This window comes from Neofelis nebulosa, chromosome 17, assembly GCF_028018385.1.
Source record: "Neofelis nebulosa isolate mNeoNeb1 chromosome 17, mNeoNeb1.pri, whole genome shotgun sequence".
In the NCBI taxonomy this organism is placed as follows: domain Eukaryota; kingdom Metazoa; phylum Chordata; class Mammalia; order Carnivora; family Felidae; genus Neofelis; species Neofelis nebulosa.
In genome coordinates, this window is record NC_080798.1 from 34082579 (window position 1) to 34094744 (window position 12166).

A 12166-nucleotide genomic window follows, 5' to 3' on the forward strand; every position below is an offset into this window, starting at 1 on the left:
ACCCCAGCTTTCCCCCGCCCCCCAAACATCTCGAGTTCAAGCACAGGCCAGGGGGCAGGGTGCCGGGCGCAGGGCCCAGCGGCCCGGGACGCGGTGTCCCGGCTCTGCACCCGGCACTCCCGCACGTGGTGGCCCGCGGCGTACGGAGGCGGTTTCTGGGAACCCGGGCCGGCGGCCGTGCGCACAGCCCCGTGCGCCGCGCGCACGGCCGCCGGTGATTCAGCGCGGGGCGTGTGCAGGCGGCGGCCGCACGGGGCGGGCTTTTGCACTCGCCCCGGCTCCTTCCCGCTATAAAGGCGGCCCGCCGCGCTGCGCTCCACCACGCCTCTTCTGAGCGGCCAGCCACCTCTCTGCAACCGTCTCCGGACTCCAGCTACCGCTTCTTCTCGCCATGGATCCCGACTGCTCCTGCGCCACCGGTAAGCTCGGGTTCGGGGCCGCGCGTCGGTTGTAGAGCCAGAGAAGCAATCTCTGACGTCCCCTTCTCTTCTTGATCACTCACTTTCAGGGTGCTAACTGCCCCTCCCCAGAGCCTCTCGGTGTACCTCTCTCTAGGCTAATCGAGCCCCGCTCCTACCGACGAGGGGTCGGACTTCATGGCCTGTCCGGGTTCCCACGGACAGGTTGTGGAACTGAGACTCAATCCCCGGGCTGCCAGCACCCATTCCCGCGTTCGAGTCCTCCCCAGGGACGGTTCGGTTCGGTTCTCACCGCTGCCTTTCTCCTTGCAGGTGGCTCCTGCTCGTGCGCCGGCTCCTGCAAATGCAAAGCCTGCAGATGCACCTCCTGCAAGAAGAGTGAGTGCCATCTTTTCTCGTACACCCCCTACCCACCGCCACCCCTAGCCCATACTCCAAGGGGAGTTAAAACAGGATAGTTGATGCCCCTTCCTCGGGAAAGGTGCTGCCTCCACGATGGGCCCCATAGGGGAGGACCGGAATCACTCATCCTTTGTGCCCAGCGCTCATCTCTGCCGGCTTCTTCCCTTTCACAGGCTGCTGCTCCTGCTGCCCCGTGGGCTGTGCCAAGTGTGCCCAGGGCTGCATCTGCAAAGGGGCATCGGACAAGTGCAGCTGCTGCGCCTAATGTCCCGGAGAGCCCGTCCCCGATGTAAATAGAGCAACGTGTACAAACCTGCAGGGTTTTTTGGTTTTTTGGGGTTTTTTTGGTATTTTTTGTTTTGTTTTTGGTACAAACCTGATCCGTTTGCTACATTTCTTTTTTTTCCTATAAAATACGTGAATTATAATAAAAGTTGTTAAATTTTTTCTCGCTTCTGTTTTCCTTTGCGTGCCCAGGAGGGCTGGGGTAGCGGATTGGACTGGAAGTGCAGAAACCTGGGTTCTGTCCACAAATGTTAGTCCCTAATAAACTGAGTGCCTTAAGGCAAGTCAGGTTACATCACCGAGCTTAACTTTCTGTAAAATGGAAGAGCCAGAGGATATAAAGGCATGAGGACTCATCGGGTCCGTCTGTTATCATGTCAAGCATTGATGGCACAGAAACTTCTCAATCCAGAATTTATTTCTTTAATTATAAGTAATCTCTAAGCCCAAGATGGGGCTCAAACCTCCTACCTGGGATCAAGAGTCACATGCTCTAGGGACTGAGCCAGCCAGGTGCCCTGTCAATCCAGAATTTCTCATGCTCCATGGTTTCTCTGCCCAACCTCAGATCCTCACCAGATTTTAGGCTTGAAAAGTGACTAAAAGGAATTGGAAAACAACTTCTCACCTGTTTGAATCCTACATGGGGTTCTCAAACCCCTGTGGTGAAGAAGTGGTTTTTACTTTCTATGCATCACAGACTAAACCTTGGTAAAAATATATTAATTTTACAAAAAGGCCATAAAAGAACAATATGATGCTCATGTATTTAGATTGGACACACATAGTTTCAATAAATACATGAAGAACAAAATTAGAGATTTTAAAACACTGCGCATATATATGTTCACTGAAGGTGTTCACTGAGCACTAGAAACAATTCACAAATTCCCCAGTGCTGTGGACCACACACACCTGAGTAGCTATGTCCTGGATGTCCTTCCCCACAGAGAACTTGGCTTGCTCCCTGCCACTGTGCCACTGACAGGACACCCAGTACCCCTGAGAGCTCCCTGTTGTGACTTGGCTCTGAGTCTTTGGAAGTTCCTCCCCAGGTCAGGCTGGGATCCGCCCCTACAAAATCTGCCCTTGGCAACTTGAAACCAACAAAGTCATTAGGGAATTGGAGACAATTGCCCAGCCATTTCCCCACAAGAGGGAGGCCATCCAAGAACTGGTTCCAGATGGAGTACTTCATGTCTGTCTGTGCAGGGTGATGGCCAGTCCTGCCGTTTGGAAGACTTTGCGGTGTTTATTACGCAGGAGAGAGGCCTTGAGTGACTTGTAATTAGTGCCAACGGTTAGTCCCCCGGGGCTCTTTGTGGAGGGAGTTGCTACTTGATGTTCAATCAAAGAGAAAGTGAGTCATGTGGCCCTGAATCAGGACCATGCTTGCCTGTGGGTACCTGGTGTGAAAAGGGGATTTATGAAGCCAGCCCGTGCCCAGAGCATGGGCTTTGCTGTCAGGCAGTCTGAGTTCACAGCCTCCTTTGTCACAGGTGGAATGACCTGGGCAAGCTGCTCAACCTTACTGAGCCTTGATTTCCCCATGGAAAGGAGATTCGGTCTCTATGTGGGATTAAATGATAGGCTCCCGGCTCCCGGCTAGGGCTTAATAAACAGTGGTCATTACGTCCACACAGACATTCATGGAGAGGGAATCCTATTGAATCCCAATAAGCTCTTAGGGAAAGGGTCCAAGAGTTTGGAAGCATTACTCTGGGCTGGAGGTTAAGGGTGGGATTGGAAATTTGCTGACCTGGTGCTGGAAGGAGGGTGGATGACCAGCCCAATGCTCCCAGGGACAAGATGCCGCCACGGCATTTGGACAGACACAAAAGTCTTCACCATCCTTCATGCCATTTGGTCTGCAGGAGTCAATGAGAGAGTGAACATGCAGGGGCTGGAGTAATCATGCCGTCTTCAGAGAGATTGAGCCAACTGTCTAAGGTCACGCAGCTCCTAGTCAGGGGTCTGAACAAATACAGCTGGCCTCAGGCCCTGTCCACAGCTGACTGATCATGATGGCACCGGGTGCTAAATATTGGCTCTCACGATTCAAAGGTGGAAGGGCCTCTGGAGATGGACCAATGGTGCCCCAGCTTGGGAGATGGGACACTGAAGCCCAGAGAGGTCAGAGAGCTAATGTAGAGGATGTGACTGCCAATTCAGTGCTCTCCCCACTGCTGCTCTGTGCCAGGTGTTCAGCGTCCTTACTTTTCATGTGAAGTCATGGTGCGGGGAGGAGGGTGAGGGCATGATGCAAAGCCCATGTGAGTGCAAATCCTACCCATGTCACTTACAGCTATGTGACGTAAACCTCTCTGGCTTAGTACTTCCACTGTAAAAGGGGCAAAGAAAGGCACCTGGCTCAAAGGATTGAATGAGTTAATACGTGTAAAGAACTTAGAACAGTGTCTAGCACATCATAAGTGATCTATTAATATTAGCTATTACTTTACTTTTATTATACATAGCATAAGGCACATTTGTTACCTCCTGACAAATCAGCCAGGCCTGGGATGCTATTACTTTATTATTATCATGCATAACACAGGGAGTATTTATTTACCTCAAATCAGCCTGGCCTGGGGTGCCAGGTTATGTGTCCTGTGTGGTCTTTATCAATTGCAGGAGAATGTGGCCCTTGGGAAGAGAACATCATTCAGAACATTACAAAACTGTGATTGGAATTACAGGTATAAAGCCACGAGGAAGATGCTCTGTGCCTTAGATCAGACACCAGAAGACGCCTGCCATCCTTTTAACATTGTACTTTGAAATGATTCATATTTTCTTTAATTTAAATGAAAGACAAACTGTTTATGATTACTAAAAATGGGAATCAATCTTATCCTAGACATAGAAGATAGCCAGAAAAGTATATATAGTGTATGAAAATATACTATATAAATATATATGTATTTCATTTATGTCACCTATGGATCACTTCATTTGCTACCCATAGTTTGAGGTGGCAGCTTGCTCTTATTGAAAAGGTCTCAAGCAGTAGAGAAACATAGACATACCTAGGTCAAAGTCAGGCTTATCTTTCCCCAGGGAAGCTGACTGGATTCAGATCAGTGTCCACTTCTAGCTGTGTGACTTTGGCCAAGTAATTTAGACTTTGTGCTGTAGTTATCCGTTAACAAAAAGGGCTCAAAAGTAATAGTAATTCCCTATTGGGGTCTTTGTGAGGGTACAAATTTCAAAAGTGATTATAAAATGGCCTGGCACATAATAAATGTTATGTAATTCTTGAGATGCTTAAAGAGTAATAACTACTTTTCTTTGTTATTTTAAAGCCAGGTCTCCCTATTACCTAAAAGAAAGCCTCCTTTGTGGGCATCTTACGCATTGGGCAAGAGTGGGGCCAAGTCTGGAGTGCGGTGCACCTGAAGGCTGTCGGGCGCACTAGATTTAACCCAAAAAAGGACCTGGAGAAATGTGCCCATATATCTTTTCCCGCCTGGAAACGGACAGAGGCAGTGGTCTGTGTCCCCCCAACGGTGTACAGGATAAAACGGGTCCGAAAGCCCGACGTGGGGCAGGGGAAGAGACATGCCAAGGAGACAAAGGTCACGTCCACCCCCCATCCTCTGCACACAACTCTCTCAGGTGGCTCTGCACACCCACCCTCTGCCCCTTGCCCCCGCCAAGCCTGGGTCTGGAAGGAGAGGCCGGGTTGCACACGGGCTCCCGGAAAGAGCGACCCCGGGGACACCTGCAGCGGGCCGGGGGTGGGGAAGACGGCGAGGACCCAGGAAGAGAGTTCCCGGAACCGACGGGAACGGGGGCGACGGCCAACCGCGGGGAGACCGAGAGGGGGCGGGCAGGGCGGCTGGGACACCGCGTGCCGACCCCTCGGCGCGGTGCGCACGGAGCCCGCCACCCTCCTGGACCCGTGCGCCCGGCCCCGCGGGGTGCACACAGCACAGCCAAGGACACGCCGGGCCGCGCGCTCTCCGCGGGGCGGGTGCAAGGGCCGGGGCGGGGCCTTTGCGCCCGGACCGCCCGCTCCCGCTATAAAGCCGGCCCTCCAAGGCCCAGGCTCCACCACGCCTCCAGCCATCAGCGCTGTGCCTCTTGTGTCGCCTGCTTTGGACTTCCGTCGTCACCTCGACTCCAGATGGACCCCAACTGCTCCTGCTCCGCCGGTAAGGGCCCCCGGCTCTGAGTCTTAGGGTGCAGTTTCCCAGGCCCGGACCGACTGTTCTTGGGGTTAGAAGAGCGACTGGTTTGGACTTGAGCTGAATCCCGTCGTGGGCACGTGCTGTGCTTTCTCCCCCGCCACGCCCCTGAGAGCATTTCCGTTCTCTCTCTGCCCCCTGTGTTAGAGGGGAGGGTACTGCGGTCACGTCGAAGCCTCCTGTTGGTCGAGGGCTGCTGACCTGGGACACAGTGCTCTGTTCAGGCCTTGGAGCCACCAGCACTTGATGGGAGGTGGGGCACTGCCTCCTCGGGGTTCAAGACCACAGGCTCTGGTTCTACTCTTAGCCCTTTGGAAGGCCCGAGACCTTCCGTGTGGAGTAAAAGCCGGAGGGGACCTACCTTTCCTAGCACCGCAGAGACAGGGAGTGGGGCTGCCCTTACCCGCCCTGCGTGAGGAGCGAGCTCCTGGTGCTGGGCACCGACCCCGAGGCCGCAGGGGGCGTGTGTTGCCCACCCACTGTGGCTCCTACACCGCACTTGTGCTCACCGCTCTCTTTCTCTCCCGGGCAGGTGGCTCCTGCACGTGCGCCGGCTCCTGCACGTGCAAAGAGTGCAGATGCACCTCCTGCAAGAAGAGTGAGTGTGGGGTGTTCTCCCAGGGGGGCTGGGCTGGGTCAGATGACCCAGCTTCTCGACATCCCCTTCCCTCAGCCCCTGACTCAGAATTGGCACTGAAAGTTCCTGCAGATAAGATGGTGGAGTCCCCACCTCATCCTAGAGCAGGGCAACCGAGGCCCCTGCAGAGAGGTCAGCAAATCGCGTCAAGGATGCAGCCAGCACCAGAACCTAGGTCTCCTGCCTTCTGAACCCTCCAGTGTCCTGACACGTGATGTTCGTGAATTTGATGACCACGTGTGGTGTCTCTGACCTGGTGCAGCCCTTTCCTCTGCAGACAGCCCAGAGCTTTCCTGGCCCTCCTGGGCGCTGGTGGGCAGGGGGTGCCCCCTCTCTGACCTTGAGGACTTCCCCTCGCGTCACTGTGTGGTTCAGGGGGGCAAAGGACTAGCCTCCATTGTCCCTGGAGGCCCTGTCTCTGTGTCTGCAGGCGTTCTGCCCTGTCCTGGAATCAGATGGGGGCAAGGCAGCCTCTTGCTAGGGGGTAGGACCCAGTTGTCTAGGGACAGAGCAGGCCATCCTCAAGCCAGGGCCCTGCAGGGCTGGGGGCAGAGCTGTGGCGGGCCCGCTGTGGGAAGGGGGGTTCCTGGTGACCCACTTGGGCTCTGACCCACTCGGGCCTTTCTCCCCCAGGCTGCTGCTCCTGCTGCCCCGTGGGCTGTGCCAAGTGTGCCCAGGGCTGCATCTGCAAAGGGGCATCGGACAAGTGCAGCTGTTGCGCCTGATGTGGGGGAGCACCTGTTCCAGATGTAAATAGAGCAACATGTACAAACCTGCAGTTTTTTTTTTTTTTACTTTTTCATATTACCATGACCTGTTTGCTACATTCCTGTTTCCATAAAATACATGACTTATAACAAAACTTGAATAAAATAAAAGTTGAATTTATTCTGGGTCTCTTTTCATGCTTTGGATATAAGGCACCTCATATTCCCCATGGCTGGAGTGGAAGATTGGACCGTAAGTGCAGAGACCTGGGTCCTGGACCCCCAAGTATTAGCCCCTAACACACTGTGCCTTATGGGAGTCAGGTTACCTCTGAATCAGTTTCTTGGATGAAAATGAAAGTACGTAGATGCCCTAACAGTATGGGGCAAATACAGTTCCCCTCACTTCTGGGAAGTGTTTATGGTCTACAACTTCTCAATATCTAATTAGGATTCCCTGCTGAGCTTTGATCCTCAGCAATGTTAGGCTTCAGAAGTACTCAGGAGGGTCGCCCGGCTGGCTTAGGTGGTTGAGTGTGCAACTCTTGTTTTGTTTTGTTTTTTATTTTTTTAAATTTTCATCCAAATTAGTTAGCATATAGTGCAACAATGATTTCAGGAGTAGATTCCTTAGTGCCTCTTACCCATTTAGCCCATCCCCCCTCCCACAACCCCTCCAGTAAACCTCAGTTTGTTCTCCATATTTATGAATCTCTTCTGTTTTGTCTCCCTCCCTGTTTTTATATTATTTTTGTTTCCCTTCCCTTATGTTCATCCGTTTTGTCTCTTAAAGCCCTCCCTATGATTTTTGTCTTTCTCTGACTAATTTCGCTGAGCATAATACACTCCAGTTCCATCCACGTAGTTGCAAATGGCAAGATTTCATTCTTTTTGATCGCTGAGTAATACTCCATTGTATATATATACCACATTTTCTTTATCCATTCAGCCATCGACGGACATTTGGGCTCTTTCCATACTTTGGCTATTGTTGACAGTGCCGCTATAAACATTGGGGTGCATGTGTCCCTTTGAAACAGCACACCTGTATCCCTTGGATAAATGCCTAGTAGTGCAATTGCTGGGTTGTAGGGTAGTTCTATTTTTAGTTTTTTTGAGGAAACTCCATACTGTTTTCCAGAGTGGCTGCACCAGCTTGCATTCCCAGGAGTGTGCAACTCTTGATCTCAGGGTTTGGAGTTGTAGGTTCAAGGCCCACGTTGGGTGTAGAGATTACTTAACTAAAATCTTTAAAAAAAAAAAAAAAAGTACTCTGGGGATGGAATCTACCTCCCCACTTGTTTGACTTTTCTTTACAGGGCTTGCTTCTGACACACTTGAGGGACCAAGTTTTATTTTTTATTTTTGAGAGGAGAGAGAGAGAGAGAGAATGAGCCAGGAGGGGCAGAGAGAGGGAGAGGGAGAATCCCCAGCAGGCTCCATACTGAGAGCGAGGTGCCCAATGTGGGGCTCAAACCCACAAACCCTGAGATCATGAACCTGAGCTGAAATCAAGAGTCGGATGCTTAACCGTCTGAGCCATCTAGGCACCTCCCAATTTTTACTTTCTGACACAGATTTAAATTTTGGCAAAATAAATTACTAAGAAAAAACTTTAAAAGGCACAATTTACAAAACCCATGTTTTGATTCAACAAATTTCCCTCTTGTTTTGAGGAACAAAATAACAAAACTTTTAAAAACTGCAAACGACACATGTATTCATCAAAGGTGTGCACTGAGCACTAGAAACAATTCACAAGGTGTGTGGACCACATACACCTTGAGTAGCACCGTCTCCAACACCCGCACAGGGAATCCATCAGTGTTGGCTTGTCTAGTGCCACTGACAGGACACCCAGTACCCCCTGGGAGCTCCCTGTTGTGACTTGGCTCTGAGTCTTTGGAAGTTCCTCCCCAGGTCAGGCTGGGATCCGCCCCTACAAAATCTGCCCTTGGCAACTTGAAACCAACAAAGTCACTAGGGAATTGGAGACAATTGCCCAGCCATTTCCCCACAAGAGGGAGGCCATCCAAGAACTGGTTCCAGATGGAGTACTTCATGTCTGTCTGTGCAGGGTGATGGCCAGTCCTGCCGTTTGGAAGACTTTGCGGTGTTTATTAGGCAGGAGAGAGGCCTTGAGTGACTTGTAATTAGTGCCAACGGTTAGTCCCCCGGGGCTCTTTGTGGAGGGAGTTGCTACTTGATGTTCAATCAAAGAGAAAGTGAGTCATGTGGCCCTGAATCAGGACCATGCTTGCCGGTGGGTGCCTGGTGTGAAAAGGGGATTTATGAAGCCAGCCCGTGCCCAGAGCATGGGCTTTGCTGTCAGGCAGTCTGGTTCACAGCTTACCTTGCTATTTCTTGGCCATGTGACCTGGGCAAGTTGTTGACACTTACGAAGCCTTCATTTCTTCATTCGTATAAAGGAGATGACATTTCAATGTAAGAAATTAAGTGAGATAGTGTCCTGGCTCCTGGCTAGGGCTTAACAAACAGTGGGTATTATGGTCACTACAATATTCACACTGACATTTGTGGAGAGAGAATACTTCTAGCTCCCAACATGCTCCAGAGAAAGACTCTTTGGTTTGGAAGCATTACTCTGGAGGCTAGAGATGGGATTAGAAATTTGCTGACCTGGGGCCCAGAGGAGTGTGGATGTCCAGCAATAAGTCCCTAGGGACAGGATGGTGCCACCGCATTTGGACAGACACAAGAATCTTTCCCATCCTTTACGTAATTTAATCTGTACAGGAAACAGTTAAAAGCGAACATGCAGGGACTGAAGTGATTGTGCCAACACCAGAGAGATTAAGCAACCAGCCCCAGGTCACACAGCTCCTAGTCAGAGTTATTAATTTATATACTACAGCTGACCTCACCCTCTGGCCACCACTGGCTGATCATGATGTCACTGGATGCTAAATCCTGCCTCTCATCATTCGGAGCTGGAAGGGTCCTTTGAGATAGTCTAGTTGTGCCCTATCTGGAGAGATGGGAAACCGAAGCCCAGAGAGGTCACAGAGCTCTGCAGAGGTTCTGACTGCCCTCTCAGTGCTCCTCCCACTGCTGCTCTGTGCCTCTCCGTCCTCACCTTTCATGCGAAGTCATGGTGCAGGGTGGAGGGTGAGGGCATGATGCTACAGTCAGCCTGCATGAGTGCAACGCCCCCTCGTGTCACTTACAGATGCGTGAGGTAAACCTCTCTGTGGCTCAGTCTCCTGCACTATAAAAGGGGAAAAATAGTAGGGCAGCGGCTCTTAGAATGAGATTATTTAATACATGTAAAGAAATGAGAATGATGCCTGGACACAGTGAGTAATCCATAATGTTAGCTATTATTTTATTAATAGCATTCATAGCATAGGAGACATTTCTCTACCTCCAGAAAAATAAGCCCAGCCTGGTGGGCTTAGCTGCGTGTCCTGTTGTCTCCAGCTACCCAATGAGCATGTGACCAATTGCCCAGAGAGAGTTATCCTCTCTTCTCACACAAGAAGGGTCGGCCCTAGGGATATAAAGCCATGAGCAAGACAGTCCAAGTCCTCATAATAGATACAGATGGATGCCTGCCATCTCTGCTGTCCTCTGCAACCGTATCTTACTTAACATTTTCTTTTGAATGATTCATATTTTTTGCAATACATTTATATGAAAAGCAAAGTCTTTTACCACTACTGAAAATGAGAATGAGTTTACTTCCAGACATAGAAGTGTGCTATAAAATCATGTATCATATATATATGTATATATATATACATAGATATGTGATTACATATACATATATATCATATATTACATATACATATATATATATATATATATATATATATATATATATACTCCTTTTGATTCACTTTGTCACTCCCAAGATTGAGCTTGACACAGTAGAGTGGAGCTAAAGACATATCTCCGGGCCGAAGGGAGGCTTTATCATTTACTTTCTTTCCCTCCAGCAGTGGCTGCAACCATATCCAGGGTACCACCTCCCAGCACCGTGACCCTGGGTAAGCTACCTTAAACTCCATGTGCTGTGTGCACTTTTGCCTTTGGGAAACTGGCTCGTAACTAATGTCCCCTTTATGATTGCTATTGGGGGGCACCTGGGTAGCTCAGCTGGTTAAGGGACTGACTCTTGGTTTCTGTTCAGGTCACAATCTCTCTGTGAGTTCGAGCCCCACATCAGTCTCCGTGCTGACAGTAGATTGGGATTCTCTCTCTAACCTTCCCTCTGCCCTTCCTGTGCTTGTGTGTGCTCTCTCAAAATAAAGAAATAAACTTAAAAAAAAATTAAAAACATAAAGGATCACTGGTAGGGTTCAAATAGCCAAGATGAGACACAAGGATGGGAACAGACTAAATGCTATGCAGTTGCCAGGAACACAAAGAGGGACAGAACCACTCGTCTTTGTTTATTTGATGCCGGGTTCACCTATCACATACAAAGATCCCTTCCCATGCTTTGGGCACCTCCATCATGAGTAGGGTGAATTGGCAGGGCTGAGGAAAGCCCCTAGAAAGTTTAGGCGAAGGAGCACCCGGACAAACGGGCCCACACATCCCTTCCGCGGTAGAGGATAGAAAGAACGAAGGGAGCCACAGGCCTGTGCTCACGGCGTGGCTGTGTACAAGACAAACACGCCCTAAGGCCCACAATAGGGGACCTAGACAGGCAATGGCTGGCAGGGAAGGGAGGAGGAAGTCACTAAACACTAGGTAATTCTTGGAATGCTGAAAGGGAAATGACCACTTTTCTTATTTTGTTATTTAAAGTCAGGTCTCCCTATCACCTAAAAGAATCCCTCCGTTGTGGGCATCTTACCCACTGGGCACCGCCTGGAGTGGGGTGCATCCGCAGGTTGTGGCAAGCCCTGCTTTTAACCCAAAGAAGGGCCCAGATAATCGCGCCCATATATCCTTTCGCGCCTGGAGAACGGACAGAGGCAGTGGTCTGTGCCTGCCAAACGGTGTACCGCATGAAAGGGTCCGAAAGCCCGACGTGGGGCCGCAGGAGAGACTTGCCAGGGAGGCAAAGGTCACGTCCACCGCCCATCCTCTGCACACAACTCTCTCAGGTGGCTCTGCACACCCACCCTCTGCCCCTTGCCCCCGCCAAGCCTGGGTCTGGAAGGAGAAGCCGGGGTTGCACACGGGCTCCCGGAAAGAGCGACCCCGGGGACACCTGCAGCGGGCCGGGGGTGGGGAAGGCGGCGAGGACCCAGGCAGAGAGTTCCCGGAACCGACGGGAACGGGGGCGACGGCCAACCGCGGGGAGACCGAGAGGGGGCGGGCAGGGCGGCTGGGACACCGCGTGCCGACCCCTCGGCGCGGTGCGCACGGAGCCCGCCACCCTCCTGGACCCGTGCGCCCGGCCCCGCGGGGTGCACACAGCACAGCCAAGGACACGCCGGGCCGCGCGCTCTCCGCGGGGCGGGTGCAAGGGCCGGGGCGGGGCCTTTGCGCCCGGACCGCCCGCTCCCGCTATAAAGCCGGCCCTCCAAGGCCCGGGCTCCACCACGCCTC

The 12166-nt window shown here is 51.5% G+C and overlaps 2 protein-coding genes across 2 annotated transcripts; both read left to right on the forward strand.

Annotated features, from left to right (window-relative positions):
• The first annotated feature begins 269 nt into the window (after positions 1-269).
• On the forward strand, positions 270-1267 carry LOC131499441 (metallothionein-1). Its single transcript, XM_058707452.1, has 3 exons — positions 270-419; positions 732-797; positions 995-1267. Exons 1-3 carry the CDS (start codon positions 392-394, stop codon positions 1084-1086), a joined length of 186 nt encoding a protein of 61 aa, XP_058563435.1. The 5' UTR covers positions 270-391; the 3' UTR covers positions 1087-1267.
• Positions 1268-5131: 3864 nt separating this feature from the next.
• LOC131499447 (metallothionein-2) lies at positions 5132-6821 on the forward strand. Its single transcript, XM_058707455.1, has 3 exons — positions 5132-5263; positions 5829-5894; positions 6567-6821. Exons 1-3 carry the CDS (start codon positions 5236-5238, stop codon positions 6656-6658), a joined length of 186 nt encoding a protein of 61 aa, XP_058563438.1. The 5' UTR covers positions 5132-5235; the 3' UTR covers positions 6659-6821.
• The last annotated feature ends 5345 nt before the right edge of the window (positions 6822-12166 follow it).

Coding starts and splice junctions, on each gene's coding strand:
- LOC131499447 (XM_058707455.1), top strand. CDS start 5,236: ATGGACCCCAACTGCTCCTGCTCCGCCG. Junction 5,264..5,828: donor CAACTGCTCCTGCTCCGCCG/GTAAGGGCCCCC, acceptor TCTCCCGGGCAG/GTGGCTCCTGCACGTGCGCC. Junction 5,895..6,566: donor ATGCACCTCCTGCAAGAAGA/GTGAGTGTGGGG, acceptor TTTCTCCCCCAG/GCTGCTGCTCCTGCTGCCCC.
- LOC131499441 (XM_058707452.1), top strand. CDS start 392: ATGGATCCCGACTGCTCCTGCGCCACCG. Junction 420..731: donor CGACTGCTCCTGCGCCACCG/GTAAGCTCGGGT, acceptor TTCTCCTTGCAG/GTGGCTCCTGCTCGTGCGCC. Junction 798..994: donor ATGCACCTCCTGCAAGAAGA/GTGAGTGCCATC, acceptor TCCCTTTCACAG/GCTGCTGCTCCTGCTGCCCC.